This window comes from Protomyctophum bolini (assembly GCF_963924005.1).
Source record: "Protomyctophum bolini genome assembly, chromosome: 22".
Taxonomy (NCBI): domain Eukaryota; kingdom Metazoa; phylum Chordata; class Actinopteri; order Myctophiformes; family Myctophidae; genus Protomyctophum; species Protomyctophum bolini.
Genome location: NC_137883.1, coordinates 14,291,267 through 14,311,142, shown reverse-complemented (window position 1 = coordinate 14,311,142; position 19,876 = coordinate 14,291,267). Strand labels below are relative to the sequence as shown.

The window sequence follows — 19,876 nt, the reverse complement described above, 5'->3', positions numbered from 1 at the left end:
ATCGGCACCAGCGAATCAAAGGTGACGACACGGACCTTTGTCCCGATTCACTCCTTTTGCAGAGTTACTAACACCAACCACACCTGTGTGTGTGTGTGTGTGTGTGTGTGTGTGTGTGTGTGTGTGTGTGTGTGTGTGTGTGTGTGTGTGTGTGTGTGTGTGTGTGTGAGCATGAGCGCAGCCATCAACACATGGCCGCCCCATCATTTGAGCAGCTACAGTATAGCGGGGCTTTGCCGTCACCTTCACTGAGCCTCAGCCTTCAGATCATGTCATCCCTTCCCAATTAGAGGGTCTTTATTAAGGACCTGCTGCCGGGCCCATGACAGATGGCGTACGTCAATGGTCCAGTCTTAAGTGGGATTTGAACCAGTGACCTTTTGGCCCGGGAGACCGGGGGGAACTTCGCAAAGCCGCTGCCGCCGCTAACAATCTCCCCTTTCTGGTGCTCTCTCTCTCTCTCTCCGAGAGCCGAGCGAAGAAAAACAAGAGAGAGAGAGAGAGTGGAGAGTGTGAACGTTTGAGAGAGTGTGAGAGTTTAAGCTTGGTTTATACTTCGTCGTACAAACGGTGTCCGGTGCTGAAAATAGCCGATCTACAAGGACACACAATGCGTTACGTTGTCAGCTTGTAGATCGGCTATTGTAGGGTCAATCGAGGGTTGTACGGCACTGTTTATCAAACAGTGGGTCGGGACCCATTTGTGGGCCCAGGACCAATTATTATGGGTCTCAACTCAAGTAAAATCCCATTTTCTTTTCCGAAAAATCTTGTGTTTAGGCTGGGGTTGTTTCTTCTTGGCAACGTTAGCACCTTTGGTGTGGTTTTTCCTTTGTAAGACGCTACTATTAACTACATTCTGTAGTCAGTCTGTATCAGTATGGATTTAGTTTGAACAAGTCCCATAATACAGTATGAGCCCATGCTTAGCCTCTAAAGCATCACTTTGGATTGATAGCAGTCACTATACAGTACTGGTTGGAAACCTTTGCCGTAGCACGTTCTTTCCCTAGCCGTGATGACGATCTTGCAGGCTTACGCAAAGGTTAAAATGTCATTTAGATTCACATTTAGACATGGCATTCTATTGTGTGTGTGTGTATAGTTTCAATGTACAGATTATTGACTTTCTTTGGATATGCTACTGTTCTGACTGATGATAGGTTAGGGGTGGGCAATATGGAAAATGATATCACAATATCCTTTTCAAGCAGTATCACGATACACAAGTTACATAACAGTACAACCACCTACAAGTTAACACAAACTAAATGAAAAAGGACAACAACAGAACATCTTGGTAGACCACCAAGGTATAGAACTGCAAATCATAGAATGTCCATTCAGTGCATCATGATATACGTTATCTCTGAAAAGGCATATCGTGGAGACATTGTATCATCTGGATGATATTTATCACCATATCACCCACCTCTATGATAGGTTCTTGGTTTACCGATACAGATTACTAGTTCAATGCAATTGTTACCTTGTGTTTTCCTTGCTTACTGTAAATGGCTTTGGATTCAAAGTGTCTGCTAAATTGTAAATCGTATGTCCAAACAAATTGAAATGAAGAGATACAAGATGTCTGACCCGACAGCAACGACATGACACAAATTATGCATTTTCAACTAAAAACGAGGCGACTCACGTAGGCCCCATTTTCCCCCCAGCTGGAATTATGTAATTTCTGTTGCATGACACGGTCAAACAGTCAAGTATAATAAATGAGCCTTCCAGACAGCTCTCCACATGTGCACGAGAAAGCGCCGCATAAGGCCGAGGGCTCTGTGAAAGTAGGTTAGACGTTTTTTTTTGTACAACCATCTCCCTCAACCAAAAAGAACAGATTTTCAACTGACGAGGTGAAAGTTGAAGATCGTATATTTTCGGGGGAGCGGCCCGTACGACAAAAATATAAATTAGGCTTTAACTTTGACAGGGCATGACGAAGACCGTTATTATCGGCGGCGATTGAAGTGAGACGCCGCTGTCACGATCATGAATTCTTACTTGCCGATTAATTGTTGCTCAAATAATATGAGATTAATGATTTAATTGTGTTTCTGTCTATATACTATATAAAGAAAGCCAATCGCAGACACAAGCTCAAAATGCACTACACGTTTTGAGCTTGTACTGTAGATCGGCTACAGTATTTCCACTACTTTTGAAAAAGATATCAACAATAATGATGAGTTACCGGTATGTGTGATTATGTGGTTATGTGTGACAGATAAGGCCATTATGAAAATAATGCTCCTGTTAAACAAACCAAAAAGATTGGGTATTCCCAACAGAGAAAGAAGGATAGGAATAGAAAACGTTTTGAGTCTAAAAAACCTTGATGTGTACGTTCTATTTTTTTTTTTGCTGCGTCAGTGTGCTGGCATTCCTCTGTCTCTCATTATGAAAGCAGACCATGACCAAGACTGCATGCCTAACCCATAACCTTTGAACCCTGACCTCAGCAACACTCAGCAAACGTCCTGACTGACCACATCACTGAAACCTTACCGTGACCTAAAAAAGAACAAATAGTGGGTCGGGCAGTGTTTCCAAAATAATGGTTTGAGGTCCGTTTTTGGGTCATGTATGAAATTGCCCAGTGTTGAGACGGTTGGATACGCGGTCCAGAACTGCCACAAAAGGTTCTGGTCAGGCTCGGCCAGTGGACCTCAAAGTACATTCCATGACGTCACATTGAGATTAGGCAACACACTTCATATTTGTGCATGCCTGACACAGAACTCCATATATGGGCATAAAAGGGACACGGACTGATGGGTAGAAGGGGTACTCTGACGCGGGTACAACAGGTATTGCATAGCCAGGTTTGGCATGGATCTCCAACTCCCATCGTTACCGACTCGGTGCTCTACAGCCAGGCACTCGTTTAGTTACTATAAAATACTAAATAATCAAATGAATTTCATCTCATTTCTCTTTTGGGTCTTGAGATACTAAAGGTTTAGGGGAAGTGCTGTGTCAAGGGAGGGCAGGACATTAACGGTGCTGAACAGTGTTGATTTTGACAGCCCACATTTTGATTTAGTTTTAGTCATAGTATTTTGAATAAAATGTCATTTTGGAGGTGCCTTGATAGCGTCATTATGTCTGATTTATGCACTTTGTTGCATGCTGAAAATAGCCGATCTACAAGATTCTACGAGCTTGTAATCTGCTATTTTCAGTTCTCTGGATCTCTTCTCCACTAGTCCTCCCAGAGCCATTGAAGGAGAGTTACGACATCTCCGTTCATTTCCTGGGGCCAGTCCAATGGCGACTCTGTGCGGCTATCAGGGTCCGCTATGTGGAGCGGAATAGTTACAAAGTCCTAGACCAGAAGTTGACAGAATGCACTGGACCCAGGCAACAGCCCAGCTTTAATTATCTTACATTTTAGATAGTTTTTTAGTAATAGTACACATTAACATTACAGAGACTTTAGTTGTCACTGTACAATACTTTTTTTTTTTTTAAATTATTATCTTTTATTTGCTTTTGACATTTCATTTGCATACAATTGTAAAATGCAAGTTATAAATATATAAATACATTTACTAACTAAACAATTACTAACCCTTCCCCGACAATAGTACAATACTTTAAACCGTTTTCATGTTCCACACATGCCTAAAATTGCTGATATCTGCGCCGCTCTCATTGAAAACAATGTATTTAAAACTCCACCTTGTCACTCTCCAGTGCTGCATGAACAGCGCTCGCTGTTTTCTGCCCCCTCAATGACGCCACTCTCCTAGTCTACACCACTTTGGTCCCTCCCTAACAGTCTTCAGTTTTAATTTGTTGACAACATTGTCAATATATTGAGTCTTAGTTTTAGTCAAAGGTTAGTTTTCATTTAGTTTTCATTTAGTCTGTCAGTGAAAAAAGGTAGTCGATGATTTGTTATACAGTAGTTTTCGTCGAAATCAACACTGGCTAGTTAGCCCTTACCTGTCCCCATTCTCCAGGGATCCAGCGGGGCGGCGGACAGCGTCCCTGACTGCAGCGGATCCTCACAGGCGGTTTGTTGTGGCTGGGACAGTGCGCTGGGGGGAAGGTCTTGGTCAGGTCACTGCTCTTGCACAGCACGATGCGATGCTTGAAGCCCGGGCCACATTTAGGAGTGCACTACCAGGACACAAGACAAAGACGTACTTCAACTGAAGAAGACACATTTAGGAGTACACTGCCAGGTCACAAGACAAAGTACTTCAACATTTAGGAGTACACTGCAAGGTCACAAGACAAAGTACTTCAACATTTAGGAGTGCACTGCCAGGTCACAAGACAAAGTACTTCAACATGAAGGAGTGCAATGCCAGGTCACAAGACAAAGTACTACAACATTTAGGAGTACACTGCCAGGTCACAAGACAAAGTACTTCAACATAGGAGTGCACTGCCAGGTCACAAGACAAAGTACTTCAACATTTAGGAGTGCACTGCCAGGTCACAAGACAAAAGTACAGAGACAGTACATCAACTGAAGTCACATTTAGGAGTGCACTAGAGGACAGAAGACAAAGTAGTAGACAGTACTTCAACTTTATCGTCATCAGATGACAGATTTTAATGGGTACAAAAAGAGAAAGCAATGAAAACAGGTCAGGAAGTGTCAAATTCAGAGCCCCGGTGGCGCAGCGGTAAAGTCCACAAAAAAATGAATATTAGATGACTAAATTGGGGAGGAAAGGGGAAAATGTCAAATGAAAGAAACAACTGTGCTCTTACCTCTGACCAGTCCAGGGTGACCCACTGGGGCGGACAGGACTGGTTGTTGCAGGCCTCCCGCTGGATGGGTCTGTGGGTGAGACACAGGCTGTCCTCCAGGGTCTCCTCCTCAGCTGGGCCCATCCTACGGATGCACAGGACGGTCCGAGTCCGAGTGCCTCCGTCACACGTCTTCCCACACTCCGACCAGTCCCCGATGAACCACCTGAGGTAAAAAAATGAAAAAAATCATACAAAAACCCCCCCAAAAAACAGTTTTTTTGTAGAGTGGTCACACGCTCTAACTAACGGTTACTTTTCGGGATTCAAATTCAAAAGTAGCAGATCGACAAGTTCGAACCGTGGCGCGATCTACTATCTTTGATGCTGTAGGACGACGCTGTAGTGTGATCTACTATCTTTGATGCTGTAGGACGACGCTGTAGTGTGATCTACTATCTTTGATGCTGTAGGACGACGCTGTAGTGTGATCTACTATCTTTGATGCTGTAGGACGACGCTGTAGTGTGATCTACTATCTTTGATGCTGTAGGACGACGCTGTAGTGTGATCTACTATCTTTGATGCTGTAGGACGACGCTGTAGTGTGATCTACTATCTTTGATGCTGTAGGACGACGCTGTAGTGTGATCTACTATCTTTGATGCTGTAGGACGACGCTGTAGTGTGATCAGGTAGGGCATTGATCTACTATCTTTGATGCTGTAGGACGACGCTGTAGTGTGATCAAGTAGGGCATTGATCTACTATCTTTGATGCTGTAGGACGACGCTGTAGTGTGATCAGGTAGGGCATTGATTTACGAAAACACACAAAGAGAGAATGAAAAGAAAAACAAACTAAAAACACTATATAGTAGCTGCTAGCAATGATTACTTTCAGAATAGAGCTTTAACATTTATAACAATAAAAACCATACCAAAATATATCACTTTTACTCTACCTTACAAATCGTTTGTCGGGTGGAAACCTCATTATGTGCAAAACTGTTACTTTTCAGGATCAAAAGTAGCAGATCTACAAGCTGGAATTGTGTCGATTCAGGCCACGTTTTGAGCTTGCAGATCTGCTACTTTTGTGTGACACTGTAGAATGATCAAGTAAGACGTTGATTTACAGAAAAGAAAAAAATATATCAACCTTGCCAGGCTAGGGCTTTTTTCCCCCTTTTTTTTAGTGAATCATATATTTCTTAACAATGGCAATCAACAGTCTTGTGTAGTATTGTTAGCATTCTTGTTTTAACACTGCAACGAGCAATCCACCTCCCATCACCAGATGGAATGTATACACAATCAATGATGTGTTCCAACAACTATGTTGGCTTTCATCACGACTCGAGCCCATAAAAATCTGAACTGCTTTTGTTTACATGGTTTCTTTGATACAGTGTTTCCCCCGGACTGCAGTGAGCTCACATTCCTGATGCTTGCCGCAATTTTAAAGGCCAGACTTTTTACACTTCAGTATAACCAATAGAATGAGTCTTCAACAAGGGGTCCACTTTTTTATCATAAGACCCAATTACTGAATGTCAAGTCTCCAGGTTTTCTTCAGAATATGTATGGCACTGATTTGCTACGACACTAGGTATGGCACATTGAGTCCAATAGTAGCCTACTAGTGGTAGTGGTTCTCAAACGATTTATTTGCAAGGACAAAGGACAAATGTTATGGTCATTCAGGGCTGCTATCTCTATGTGTTTCTGGTAATATTACATGTATGTTGTATGTCCGTGGCAAGAATGGAACTTTGACCAAAAAAAGTCCACCACAAGCCATCATTGGTTGTATTGACCTCCCCCATTTACACTGGCAGGCAAATCCAGCCTGAATCAGATCTGTGCCACATCCAGATTGGAATCCGATTTGTTTAAATAAGTCTAAACACAAACAAGTCACATGGAATCCGATTTTTACAAACGCGACTTGAGCCACATTCAGAGGTGGTTTAAAATCTGATTCAAATCTGATTTCAGGAGATCCGTCTCAGTCTGAACGCAGTAATCTGATCTAAATGGGCATATGCATTTACAGTATCTATGTATGAATTACATAGATAAATGCATATGCCCATAAAACCATCACCATAGTTATATACACATAACTACATAGTTACCAAATTACCCAGCAGCCACTACTAAACATAACATATCCCCACATTCCATGTTGTATACTGCTCTGGAACCTTAAAACAAAGAAAGGTGCCTGGCCCCCTTGGGACATCTTTTGCCGTAGCACAAGGGTTCCCACACCTTTCAGGCCATGACTCCCAAAAATACTCATATTAGAACAGGATGGGGACCACCCTGACAAGCAGTTGGGATTGTAGGCATTACATTTAGTTTTACTCGATTCCACAGATAAAAATTGTGAAAATAACCTAACTACAGTAAAAGAGCTTATATGTAGATCGTCTATTTTCCCAATGACCCGGTTTACCAAAGGACACCTCTTACACCATGGTGTAAGAGGTATGGTGTTGCACATGCTCAGTTGCCCTCTAGGCCGCACATGAAGCCTGTGAACATAGACATTCCGTGCATAGATGTGCCACGCAATGGTAGGCCTCAGGCCTGAGGCCTGGTATGGTACATAGGCCTGAGGCCTGGTATGGAAGCCTCAGGCCTCGGTCTACCATTCTGAAATATTTGGACTTCTGGACAGCTGACAGTAGGCTCTCTTCACTCTTAAAAAAAAAATCAATTTAATTTCTTTGATGCTGAAGTAGGCCTTAATTTAAATAGCAGATGTACAAGCTGTGATCTGCTATTTTTGAGTAGTCAACACAAAAATCTAAAATGACACAGATGGTCACAGTAAACACATGAACATTACATACAATACTTGTATATTATCCCTCAAGGGTTCATAAAGTAAACTAGCCAGTACAATTAAATGCAGGTGGTAATTTTCAGAGCTTTCGCTTTTGGCATAAAGCAAACACTGAAAATTGTTAACATATGAAGCTGTAAATCATCAGTATTTTATTTGTTGCATTTTCTTTACGGCTAGGGCTCCTTGAGGGCAAATTAATATCAGCAGTCTTTCTTGAGCGGCCGTGAGTTATAATTTGACACTTACTCTGCCTGTAATGATGACAAAAAGAAAAATGTACTGCCTCACGATGGAATCTCAAACACAGCTTTTGGATCTTACGTTTAAAAAATTAAGCAACAGTGTAAGATTGTATGGCCAAAATGTATAAAACTCTGCGTAAGAGAGTTTTATAGATTTGGACACCCAAATGTTTTCTGTTTTTCAAAAATCCTGAACTTGTGTGCATGAGCGCAAGCCTAATATTCCGGCCCGTTAATTCCAACAATTAACCATAAATGGTTATTGCAGATTTGAGCAGCCTGGCGGTGCTCTGCGAATGAAGCCAATAAAGGAGCAGTTAAAAACCCTCTATATAAGATCTCTTGTGAGCTTGCAGATCAGCTATCTTCGATCTACAAATCTTGTAAATCTGCTATTTTCGGCACACATGGCTGAGGATAAATCAGACATTTCAACGCATCACAACCCGCCAAAATACATTTTAGTTGACTAAATCAACTGTAGATTTAGTCGACTAAAACTAGACTAAAACTAACATTGATTGATGACTGAAATATGACTAAAACTAATTGCAATTTTATTCAAAAGACTATGACTAAAACTTAATAAAATGTGCTTTCAAAATCATCAGCAGTGGAGGATCTTCTGACCATAACACAATGTAGTGGACAGAAGCTCTTAATAAACACTTCTAGTTTGACATGATCCTTTTCTGCCAGCTTACAGCATCACATGACCGACTAAAGAAGGACGTGTGGGAAAAACGTGCCAAGAAAAATGTACCGGTATTGTATGTATTGTAGGCACATTCCTGGAGGTTTTTACAAATCGGGAAACCTGTGTGGAAAGTGGTGTACGCATACTCTCCGTGTGTATGTGGTCGTATGCGCATGGTTTAAACATTTGGCGCTTGGAGCGGCAAATGTCAGAAATATTAGTGGTATTAAATTCTTTGACTCACGGTCAAACATAACTGTGTAGACTATAATAGAATATAATTCAGTCACACAGTAATGCCCTTAGTGTAAATTTAAAGATGCAATACTTTTAGCTCGGGGAGAGATGTAGCAGGAACCCCCGTGCATATTGTCTTAGCTGGGGAAGAGATGTAGCAGGGACCCCCACTACAGTCTACATATTGTCTAAAACTATAAACTAACCTCTTAGCTGGGGGAGGAATGTAGCAGGGACCCCCACTACATATTGTATAAAACTATAAACTAACCTCTTAGCTGGGGGAGGAATGTAGCAGGGAACCCCACCCCATATTGTCTAAAACTATGTTGTAGATTAAACCTTTTCATTTACTTTCATTGAGCTTCAAAGACTTGTTTGATGAACCTTTTGTTTTAACCCCAAAAATATCACATACTCATCACATACCTTACAAATCGTCTCTGTCGGGTGGAAAACTCATTATGTCGATATATACAAAACTGTTTCTGTACTGTTCAGGATTAAAATGTTCAAATTCAAAAATAGCAAAATTAGCAGATCGCTTCGTGCAATGCTTCGTGCTTACTGATCTGCTACTTTTGATGCTTTTGTGTGACACAAGTAGTGATCAAGTAGGGTGTTAATTTACGAAAAAATAGGTTTTCTAGCCCGACACAGCAAGGGTCCATTGAGGATTGTACTGTGCCAGTTCTAAGAGTATTTAAGAGTGCATATACGTACTCTGGGGACAAGGCTCCGTGTTGCAGGCCCTCTGGTTCGAAGAGGACTTAAGGGTGCTGTATATATATGTAGGTACTTTGGGGGGCAAGGCTCTGTGTTGCAGGCCCTCTGGTTCGGAGAGTGTTTAAGAGTGCTGTATATACACATGTACGTATGTACTCTGGGGGGCAAGGCTCTGTGTTGCAGGCCCTCTGGTTCGGAGAGTGTTTAAGAGTGCTGTATATACACATGTACGTATGTACTCTGGGGGGCAAGGCTCTGTGTTGCAGGCCCTCTGGTTCGGAGAGTGTTTAAGAGTGCTGTATATACCAGTACACATGTACATACTCTGGGGGGCAAGGCTCCGTGTTGCAGGCCCTCTGGTTCTCCGGGGGTTTGCCGTCTGGGTCACAGTAGCTGTTCTGGACCACCGAGTTATCGTCCAGCCTTTTACACACCACTTCCTGCTTCTGGGAGCCTGGGGGAGACCACAAACACACGCATACACACGCACGCGCACACACACACAAACACCACATGCCAACCACCACATCCACACACACGCACACGCACACACACGCACACACACACACACACACACACACACACACACACACACACACACACACAAAGCAAGTAGCGATCAGTCCGCTGGTGGACCAGAAGAACTTTGCGTTAAACACTCAGAGTAATATATCTGAGCCGGGTCCTTATGTCAAATAGGTTTTCTGGAGAGTATAGCAGAGATGGTATCGCTTTTCACTTTCTGGCAAAAATCCACACAAATTCCTTATTCTCTTTGCTGGATATCTTGGCAAATACCTTTTACAGAGTTGAGGCTCTTAACTGTTGCTTATGATGGCGAGGCCGGGGGATAGCGTATCAGCGTGTGCGTATGTAGTGCGTATGCGTGCGTGTGTACGTACGCTTGCGCGTGTCTGTGTGTGTGTGTTCCATACCATCTCAGAAAGGGTCTGTCTGGAACCACACGGGATATGTCCCACACCAGACTGTTCTGGCAGACGTAATGAGATATGGATGTGTGTGTGTGTGTGTGTGTGTGTGTGTGTGTGTGTGTGTGTGTGTGTGTGTGTGTGTGTGTGTGTGTGTGTGTGTGTGTGTGCGTGCGTGCGAGGAGTGAAACATAGTTTATAGGAAAGGAATAGTGCTCAGCATGGGGTAAAACAATCAGCACGTCAGAGGATGTTTTATATGAAATACTTTAGCAGCTTCACGATCTTATCTGCTTTATATATCTCATCTATTTTTAGTCTGCATGGAATAAAAATAAGAAAAACTATATGATTTATAAGTTATAACACATTGTGGCAGACACACACAAACACATTTAAATGACTTCTTTGTCCCACAAATGCATGTTGACCACTTGAGCCCTATATAAGATATTGTTTGGAATGTCTTTTTTTATACTGTTTTTATTAATTTAATTGACAGGACAATAGACTGACAAGAAATAGGGAGAGAGAGATAGGGAGTGGCACGCAGCAAAGGTCGTCGGGATCGGGATTTGAACCTGCGACTCGCTGTCAGGCATAGCAGCCTACGGTAGGTGCCCGGAGGTCTACTCCATGCCAGCCCTCTTTCAGCCTGTATTGATCGTTACAGAGGGACAGGGAGCACAGAGAGAGGCCAGCCGGAATCCAACCGGGGATTGTGTGCTATACCGTACTCCCCAACCGCTTTGGCAGGTTGCCCCGCTTTAGCCCCACATCGCCGCTGTCGGGCAGAGACCTGTTATCTGCACATTTAAACTTTTGTGTTTGTTTGTTCGTAAAAAAATGCGACCAACTTCAGGGGTGCCCGCACTTTTTGGACTTGAGATATACTTTTAAAATGACCAGCTCAATGAGATGGGGGGAAAAATAATCTTCCTCCCATTCTGTAAGGAAGTGGTACGTTTTTGGGTTCTTTGCCTCGCACATTTTGATATAACTTTGTAATCCTACTGATGTTTGCACGTATTGCAGTGGGAGTTTGCCTACTTTAAAAGCTGTAAAGGGAGCAGGTACTTCTTGATGTCAATCAGGGTTAGGGTCACCTTCATTTTTTGAATTTGGAAAAGTAACAGTTTTGGACCAGTGGAAACAGTTTTGGGTTTCCACCCGACAGAGACGATTTAAATGTTTTATTTGGAAAATAAATGTAAAAAAGAAAAAGAAAAGATATTATTATATAATTATACTATAATGACATACCCAAAATAGAGACACCAGGTTGAAGTCAGGATGGCTGTGCATGCTTTGTCCATTTAGGAAACCCAAAATAGAGACACCAGGTTGAAGTCAGGATGGCTGTGCATGCTTTGTCCATTTAGGAATGGTAGCACGCCGTTATAGAATATGCTTCCTCACAAAAACCACACGCTTATTCAGACATGGGTTTTTTACAAAGTATTACAAACTTGTCCAGAGGCCACGCTTGACAACTGGGGGAGAAGCACTATTTATTGTTACATGAAACCCATTGGTTTCAGGGCTCAAAGGTTTGGGTTTAGCCATTCTTGAGGCCCATGGTCAACATTTTCACTGTGGTTTTCAGACTTAAGAATATCTGACTTTGTAGGAGGCTTCTGGAACGTATTTGACCATACCACTCTGTGCCTACAAACCAGAAGATATGCTCGACTACTCATTCGTAGGAATTACACCATCCTTATTGCGCCACGCCAAAGTATGCAAAAAATATATACATATTGAATGTATTATACAGGCTGAATCCACAAAGACCACACTGGCAGTATAGACTTCAGAAGAGCTTCTTATCTCTTGAATGAACGAACCAGATAAAAACTTGAAAGGAATGCTAATGCTAATTGGTTTCTCTGAAACCTTGAAGAAAGAGTTTTAACTTTTTTTTACAAAAGAATATTAGGCCTATTTTGAGTATTTCCAATTTTCTGTACTTTTACCACTCTCCACTGCACGCATGCACATCCAAGACAATTCAACGGGTGCTCGAACAAAAGAGACAAACTAAAGAGACTGCACACCTTTTTGAATGCTCCCAAAATAATGTATAACCAAATTCTTCGCAATTAGTATTTTAGTATTAGTACTTTTTTACTTTACTTGCCGATACCAGCATTTCAGGCAGTATCGGCAGCCTTTCCGATACTGGTATTGGTATGGGATCAACTCTTGTCCTGATCCAGAGAAGGTTTGGGGCTGACATCGATGGCCTTACCTCCAGCGCAGGTGGCGGAGCATTAGAACAGAGATGAGCGGAGCTGCCTTACCTCCAGCGCAGGTGGCGGAGCATTAGAACAGAGATGAGCGGAGCTGCCTTACCTCCAGCGCAGGTGGCGGAGCATTAGAACAGAGATGAGCGGAGCTGCCTTACCTCCAGCGCAGGTGGCGGAGCATTAGAACAGAGATGAGCGGAGCTGCCTTACCTCCAGTGCAGGTGGCGGAGCATTAGAACAGAGATGAGCGGAGCTGCCTTACCTCCAGTGCAGGTGGCGGAGCATTAGAACAGAGATGAGCGGAGCTGCCTTACCTCCAGCGCAGGTGGCGGAGCATTCCGACCAGGGCAGGTGGTGCCAGGAGAACCCCACCTCGTTGTCCCCACTGCCCGTGCGCTGGATAGGCACGTTGAACTTGTATTCTATGCCCAGGTTCTGCTCCTGAAGGAGTACCTGTGGACGAGAGGACAATTTCAGAAAAGTCTTATGATTTATACCATCAGCATAATATGTTTTTGGTGGTTCTCGCAGTGCGGCACGACAAGCAAATTAGCTATTTGCATCTGGGGATCCCTGGCACAAAACATTTTCAGATGGGGAGGGGGAAAAGGCATAAAAATGTGCGGTGATGAACGAAGGAGCCATGATCCTGCAAACTATAGGGTCAAACCGGTGTGGTACAACCTCGGAACCAAAGACTCAGAAGCGAGGATGCCCGAAACAATATCTTAAAAGTTAAAATGTGAATGATTATAATTGTTGCAACAATAAAGACAGACAAATTGGTACAAACCAACCAACCCTCAAAGGATCCTGCCCGTCTTAGCCTCGGACCAAAACCTCAGCACCTACTGTATATATCCAGATGACATACCATGTGACACACAATTCTACTCAGTATGGCCCCATTCTATTTGTGCTGCTCTGACGCCTACAACGTACTTAAACTGACAAGAACACATGGCAGTAACTATTAATAGTATTACACCCTTCAATACAGTAGCAGAGGACTGAAAACTCCTCATTTTGTATCAATTATCCTCAAAGATCCCGTAATTTATCTCATTTCTTTTTACACGCCCTCTGCTGTTTGCGTCACGATACAAATTGCGATTTAATCAATTTAAATTGTCAACAGTTTGAATAGATTTGTAACCCATTTTTCACGCAGTGCCAATTACCTAAACTGTAATCCTGGGCGCTACTCTCCCTCTGCCAACTTGGGGAGAGTCCTGAACGCCCCTGCTGGCCAGGCGGGGGGGGGGGGGGGGGGGGGGCAGTATAGAGACCAGGATTACTGCATGTTTTTTGTGAGAGCACCTACCCTAGGGCAGGGGTTCTCAACCCTCGGGGGGTCGCCAAATTATATAAAAATAAAATAAAAAGACAAAAAACTCTTGACGCACGGAAAAGGAAACTGACACCATGGCACTTATTAACATTGTAAAAAGAAAAGAAACACACTTTTGTATTGAAAATAATGCCTTGATATATTATATATATATATATATATATATTATTTTTTTGTATTGTAAGTTATATGTATATGTAACTTAATGTAATATTTGTATAATTTGTAAACCCCTGAATAATTTTCAATAAAGTATAATATAAAAAGGAAATTAAGAGTTTACATAGTACACATAGTAGGCTACATGTATACACTTTCCTTAATGATTATATCTGGTTTCAGTATTCATATGATATATTTTCTCTATTATAAGGTTATTTTTGCAGTCAGTTTGTATTGGGGGTGGGGAGGGGGTGCCGGGCGGGGGTCGCGAGACATGGCCAAAGCATTTCCGGGGGGTCCCCTGCAGCCAAAAAGGTTGAGAACCCCTGCCCTAGGGGACACGGGGAGAACATGCAAACTCAACCAGCGTCTACGCTCTTTACGTAGCTTTGAACGGTCAGTATATAGACGTCTATACAGTGATTATGTTAGCATGTGTGCGCAGAGCTGGACCAAAGAAACTAAGCAGGACTTCTTCAAGCCACAGAAGAATGGTCAGTGGCGGAGAGGAGGTCCAGTGGTCTGTGTCTATTCTAGTGGTGCTGCCCGCTGCGTGGTCGGGTATATTTAGGCGTCGTAGCCCAAAGTGAAAGCCAACCTCAGTCCTGAGGGGGCACTGAGGAGCCTGACAAACATACGCTCAGTAGGTTTAAGTTACATACCACCGCAGAAGCACGGCCACACACAAAACACAAACACGCACGCGCACACTCTGCCCGGCAGTGGTGGAAAGTAACATTTATTCAAGTGCTGTACTTATAAGTAACATCTGAGGTACTTTTACTTCACCAGAGTATTTACAATTTGCAATACTTTTACTTCTGTCTCCACTACATCTTAGATCCAAATGTTTTACTTTTACTCCACTACATTTATTTGAAAACTTTATTTACTAGTTACTTTGTAGATTTTGATTTCTATTATTACAAAACATACATTACTTCATTTCAGCCATTTAAAAATAGCCGATCTACAAGCTTGTAGATCTACAAGCTTGTAGATCTGCTATTTTCAAATGGCTGAAATGAAGTAATGTATGAAGTAATGTATGATCTACTAAAATATTTGTATACATTAGAAAACTTGTGAAACAGGACATTCTGCATAATGAGTACTTTCTACTTTTGGTACTTTTTTGTACATTTACAAAAACGTTTTTGTAAATGTGTACATTTACTTTTACTCAAATAAACTTGGAATTCCGGACTTATACTTGTAACAGACTTGTTATTGATACTTGATAATAATAAATAATAATAATAAATGTGAGTACTCTTTCCATCACTGCTGTCCCATACATGCATGCTCCACATACACATAGGACACCTGTCATTTACAGCATTCAAATCCATGTACATACGTACTTCTTGGACATGCCAGAGCCATAACCCTTCAACAATAACACACGCCCTCGCCAAATACTGCGTGTTTACACTCCCCCCCCCCCCCCACACCCGGCCCCACACACACACACACACACACACACACACACACACACACACACACACACACACACACACACACACACACACACACACACACACACACACACACACAAAGAGAAAAGCTTTTGACTTTCCCCATATAAATAGCAGTTACCTCCAAACAACTGGCTGAGGGTCAGCTGAGGTTTTGCAGCCAGATGTTGAGTCTAAGTGTGGACTGAGGCAGACCAGAGACACAGACAGGACGCTATCTCTCTCTTTCCCCTGCTTCTCAGCCTGGGGTTCTGGGACCCCAACCGAACCCGTCCCCCGTCCCCAACCACCACTATGAATATCAAACATATTTACTCAAAGGTTTTGTGTGATGCTGTAATATGATCAAGTAGATCACAAAAAGTTAAAATATGGAGATAAGAGGTTTCTGCCATACAGAGACGATATCCAATAAAAATTAATAACAAGGCGCAAGTCCAACCAAAGGCTGATATACACAACAACAACAACAACAGTGACGTATAGTTAGTTACCATGACAACAAGATTCTCGGTCGTGGCCCCCAGGGCCTCCAGAGACTCGGGCTCGTCGGAGGGTCTCTTGTAGTAGAAGGCGGTTCCTGCGATGTCAAACTTGCGGGGCCAGTCGATGGTCCACGCTCCGTTGATGTAGTAGTCGTCCCCTTCAGACTTCAATGCTGCAAACAGACAGCATATAAATACATATGATATATGAAACCAGTCTTCAACGCTTTTCAGACCAAGGATGGCAGGGACCCCTCCACTAAAATATTGTCCAGCGGCAACAGTGAGGACGAGAACGCTGTTAGCAGCTCACCCATAGACAGAAAGGTAGATGCCTCCTTCGGCTCTGGAGAGTCTGTATCTCAAGTGAGGACAAGCGTCCGCGTTGGTCCCATAGAGTAAAGCAACGAAAGGAAGGGACGTGAGTCACGTGCCGGGGCTGTGCCATGGCGCTCATGTCAGGCGCACTTCCGCCCTCACGTGGATACAGGTCGCTCCAATGAATTGCCCAGAAAAGCATAGAGCTCTAGACAACTTGTCTGTGGTCTGGTCAGCCTCGGCCGGGTCGCCTGGAGGAGGGTGTCTGTGGCAAGACCCCAAACGATTCCAGATAACGACACTGATGATGTGTCCAATCAGTGGATGTTTTACTAACTTGCATGATATCGAGTTGTAGATTAAACCTTTTCATAGATGGACATGATACTAGTTTGACAGCACTGTCATAAGTGTTTACACATTATCTTGGATAATGTGAATTTTCAGAAATGTAACTAACCCTTTAAAGCCTCACAGTCAACGTGACTGTTGGCTGTGTACTTGGTCTGCTCTATTTCCCCTACCATAGATGGGCAACTGGTGGCCCGGGGGCCACATGCGGCCCCCGCCTTCAGTTAATGTGGCCCTCAGGTTAATATCATAATGTATAATTGTATATAGTATGGAATTCCGCTGTTACAATTCCAAACATGCAAACATGACCAGTGTCTAATTAGCAGCTTAATGACTAGTATTAAGCAATTAGCAAAAGAAAAATTCAGGATTTCGCAGTACGACGTGTTTTGAGCTTGTAGTGAGTGTGGAAAATATAGTTGCCCTCGATCTCCATCGTCAAAGTTTCCCACCCCTGCCATACACCATCAACTCTCCAAAAATACAAGCTCACAACGCCTCGCTGTGAGCTTGTAGATCTGCAAAATGTACAAATGCTGTGTAACAGGGGCGCCATCAGTGGTGGAAAAATGACTCAAATGTTTTTACTTAAAAGCATACCGCAATGTAGAAATACTCGTACTCGTACATACTAGTACATTCAAAATGTACTGAGTAAAAGTGGGTTTTAATTAATAAAGACCAAAACTACTATAGAATGTCCCATTTCACAAGTTTTCAAATGAATACAAATCTTTTGAAAATAGCAGATCTACAAGCTCATTGTGAGCTTGTAGATCTGCTATTTTTAAATGGCCGAAGTGTACAGTATACGGTAAGTGGTTAGTGTATGTTTTGTAATAATAATAAAAATCTAGTAACAAGAAAAACTAGTAAAATTTCCAAATTAATATGTAGTGGAGCAAAAGATGCAGTATTTGCCTCTGAGCAAGAAGGACTGAAAATCTGAAATACTCAAAGGTGTAATTACAGTACTTTGAGTAAATGTACTTTATTACTTTACACTACTCTGCTGTGTCTGGACACTACAGTATATAGAGTGTCGCAGTCCTGCCCCCTACCATGTCCCAGGAAATGATTCTCTGTTCATTTTCCTCATACATTTCAAAAAGTATTTATTTAAAGACCTTTTAAGCCTTGTACAAAGCCAACTCTTGTCGTGACAAATCATGACAACCAACATTTTTTTTCGGGCCTAACAAATAATTAGAAAGAAGAAGAAAATGGCAGGTTACAACAATTTTTTTGTGGTTTTTCTTCTTTTATTCTATTATTTGTTTGTTGTCATGATTTGTCACAACTTGAGTTGGGTTTGTACGACACTTATAAGGTATTTAAATAAATACGTTTATGTCTATGGGAAAAATGCATTGGGAATTATTTCCTGGGCCTGGCGTCGTCATGAAAGGGGGCGGGACTATAGGCTATACGCTCTATATACTTCATGCGGTTCCAAGAGCATGACAGCTCTGTAATCCAAAGCAGGCTCTCTCTCTCTCTCTCTCTCTCTGCTCGAGGAACGGTAGCTAAGACAACAGGTGGAGCCCAGTGTTTTGGTGCGATGATGTCATCAGCGTCATTCATCATCATCATCATCATCATCATCGTCAACATGTTGTGCTCCCTGTCTGATGTTACTGGCTGTTTTCACCCCGCCAACAGACACAAAACAGAGAGCAGAGCGAGCACGCACGCACACACACATGCGCGCGCGCGCGCGCTCACACACACACACACACACACACACACACGTGCACAACTTTTTCACCGTACGTGCACTGGAGCACACATACTGTACTATATATCGTCAGGTTAGGTGGAAACTTGTATGAATGGAGTGGTGGAAAGTAACTAAGTGCATTTACTCTATGTACTTACGTACAATGTTGAGGTATTTGTTTTACAGTACAGTACAGTACAGTACAGTACAGTACAGTACAGTACAGTACAGTACAGGGACCCCCACACGGAAAGACAGGAGACAATAAATTGTCACAAACAGAACCAGTATCTTCAAATACAGTACATTTCTAACAGGCAATTGACCTTTTTACCAATACAATAATATTAAAGAAACTGTTAAACTTAAAAGTGTTATTTTGCTTACCCTGACAGCGCTGTTTGACAGGTATCAATACACTTTTAGACGACATGGTTGTGCCAGCATGGATGATTACATTTATTTCTTGATCGCCTCTTGCCATGATAGTTTGAACATGACGTCATGGGCCACTATGCTCGATAACAGGCAGGTCGGTAATTGTCATTTCTTAACCGTTTGGAGACGTGGGGGTCTGGATGTTCTGGGAGCCCCTCGGGGACTCCCACATGGTAACTCTCTAATTTCTCTACCGTTTCGGACAAGGGGCGGCTCGCCGGAATCGGTCTGCCCCCCTGGGCGCGTTCCTGGGGGTCTGGAACTTCCGGGGACCCCCGGGGACCCCCACACTCACTTCACATTTTTTTTAACTTCTAATCACTACAAGCTCACTACGAGCTACTCACTGCTACTCACTCATTTTCAAACAATTTGCATTTGAAAACCTGCACTAGCCTACTTTTTACTAAAAGTACATTTTGATGCCAATACCTTTGTACTAGTGCTAATTTTGAATACCAAACTTGTACTTGTACAATGTCGACAACAGGATATTGATACTTTAACTTAAGTTAAGAAAAATGGTGTACTTCTTCCGGCATCACTGCTTGTATGTTCAAAACCGCAACATTCCAAAAAACCTGATGTGTATTCCAATTGATCCAATGTAGTTATTATTTAGTCACAAACTCTTGCTAATACTTTTCATTGGTGAAATATTTATAAAGCCAACAGATAAAAAACACTAGTCCTAAAAATAGCAGAAATAGTACAGACCTACAAGCTCACAACATGTGACATCGTGGCGCTTATTTATGCTCCTTTTGTGTGACACTGTGTTATGACGAAGTAGAGCATTAAATTATCCCCAAAGATTTAACATTTAAATATGGAGATACAAGATTTCTGCCCGACAGCAACGATATATGCACACGCACATCGCACACACTAATCTAGCTCCTCAAGTGT

The 19,876-nt window shown here is 42.5% G+C and overlaps 1 protein-coding gene across 1 annotated transcript in view; it reads right to left on the bottom strand.

Annotated features, from left to right (window-relative positions):
- Window positions 1–19,876, bottom strand: part of adamts6 (ADAM metallopeptidase with thrombospondin type 1 motif, 6) — a 92,693-nt gene that overhangs the window by 12,962 nt on the left and 59,855 nt on the right. Inside the window, exons 19-23 of the mRNA XM_080755419.1 lie at window positions 16,147–16,310; window positions 12,976–13,114; window positions 9,808–9,937; window positions 4,744–4,948; window positions 3,964–4,140 (exon numbers count right to left, since the gene is read on the bottom strand). Coding sequence (XP_080611545.1) covers window positions 3,964–4,140; window positions 4,744–4,948; window positions 9,808–9,937; window positions 12,976–13,114; window positions 16,147–16,310 — 815 coding nt within the window. The remainder of the gene's footprint in view (window positions 1–3,963; window positions 4,141–4,743; window positions 4,949–9,807; window positions 9,938–12,975; window positions 13,115–16,146; window positions 16,311–19,876) is intronic.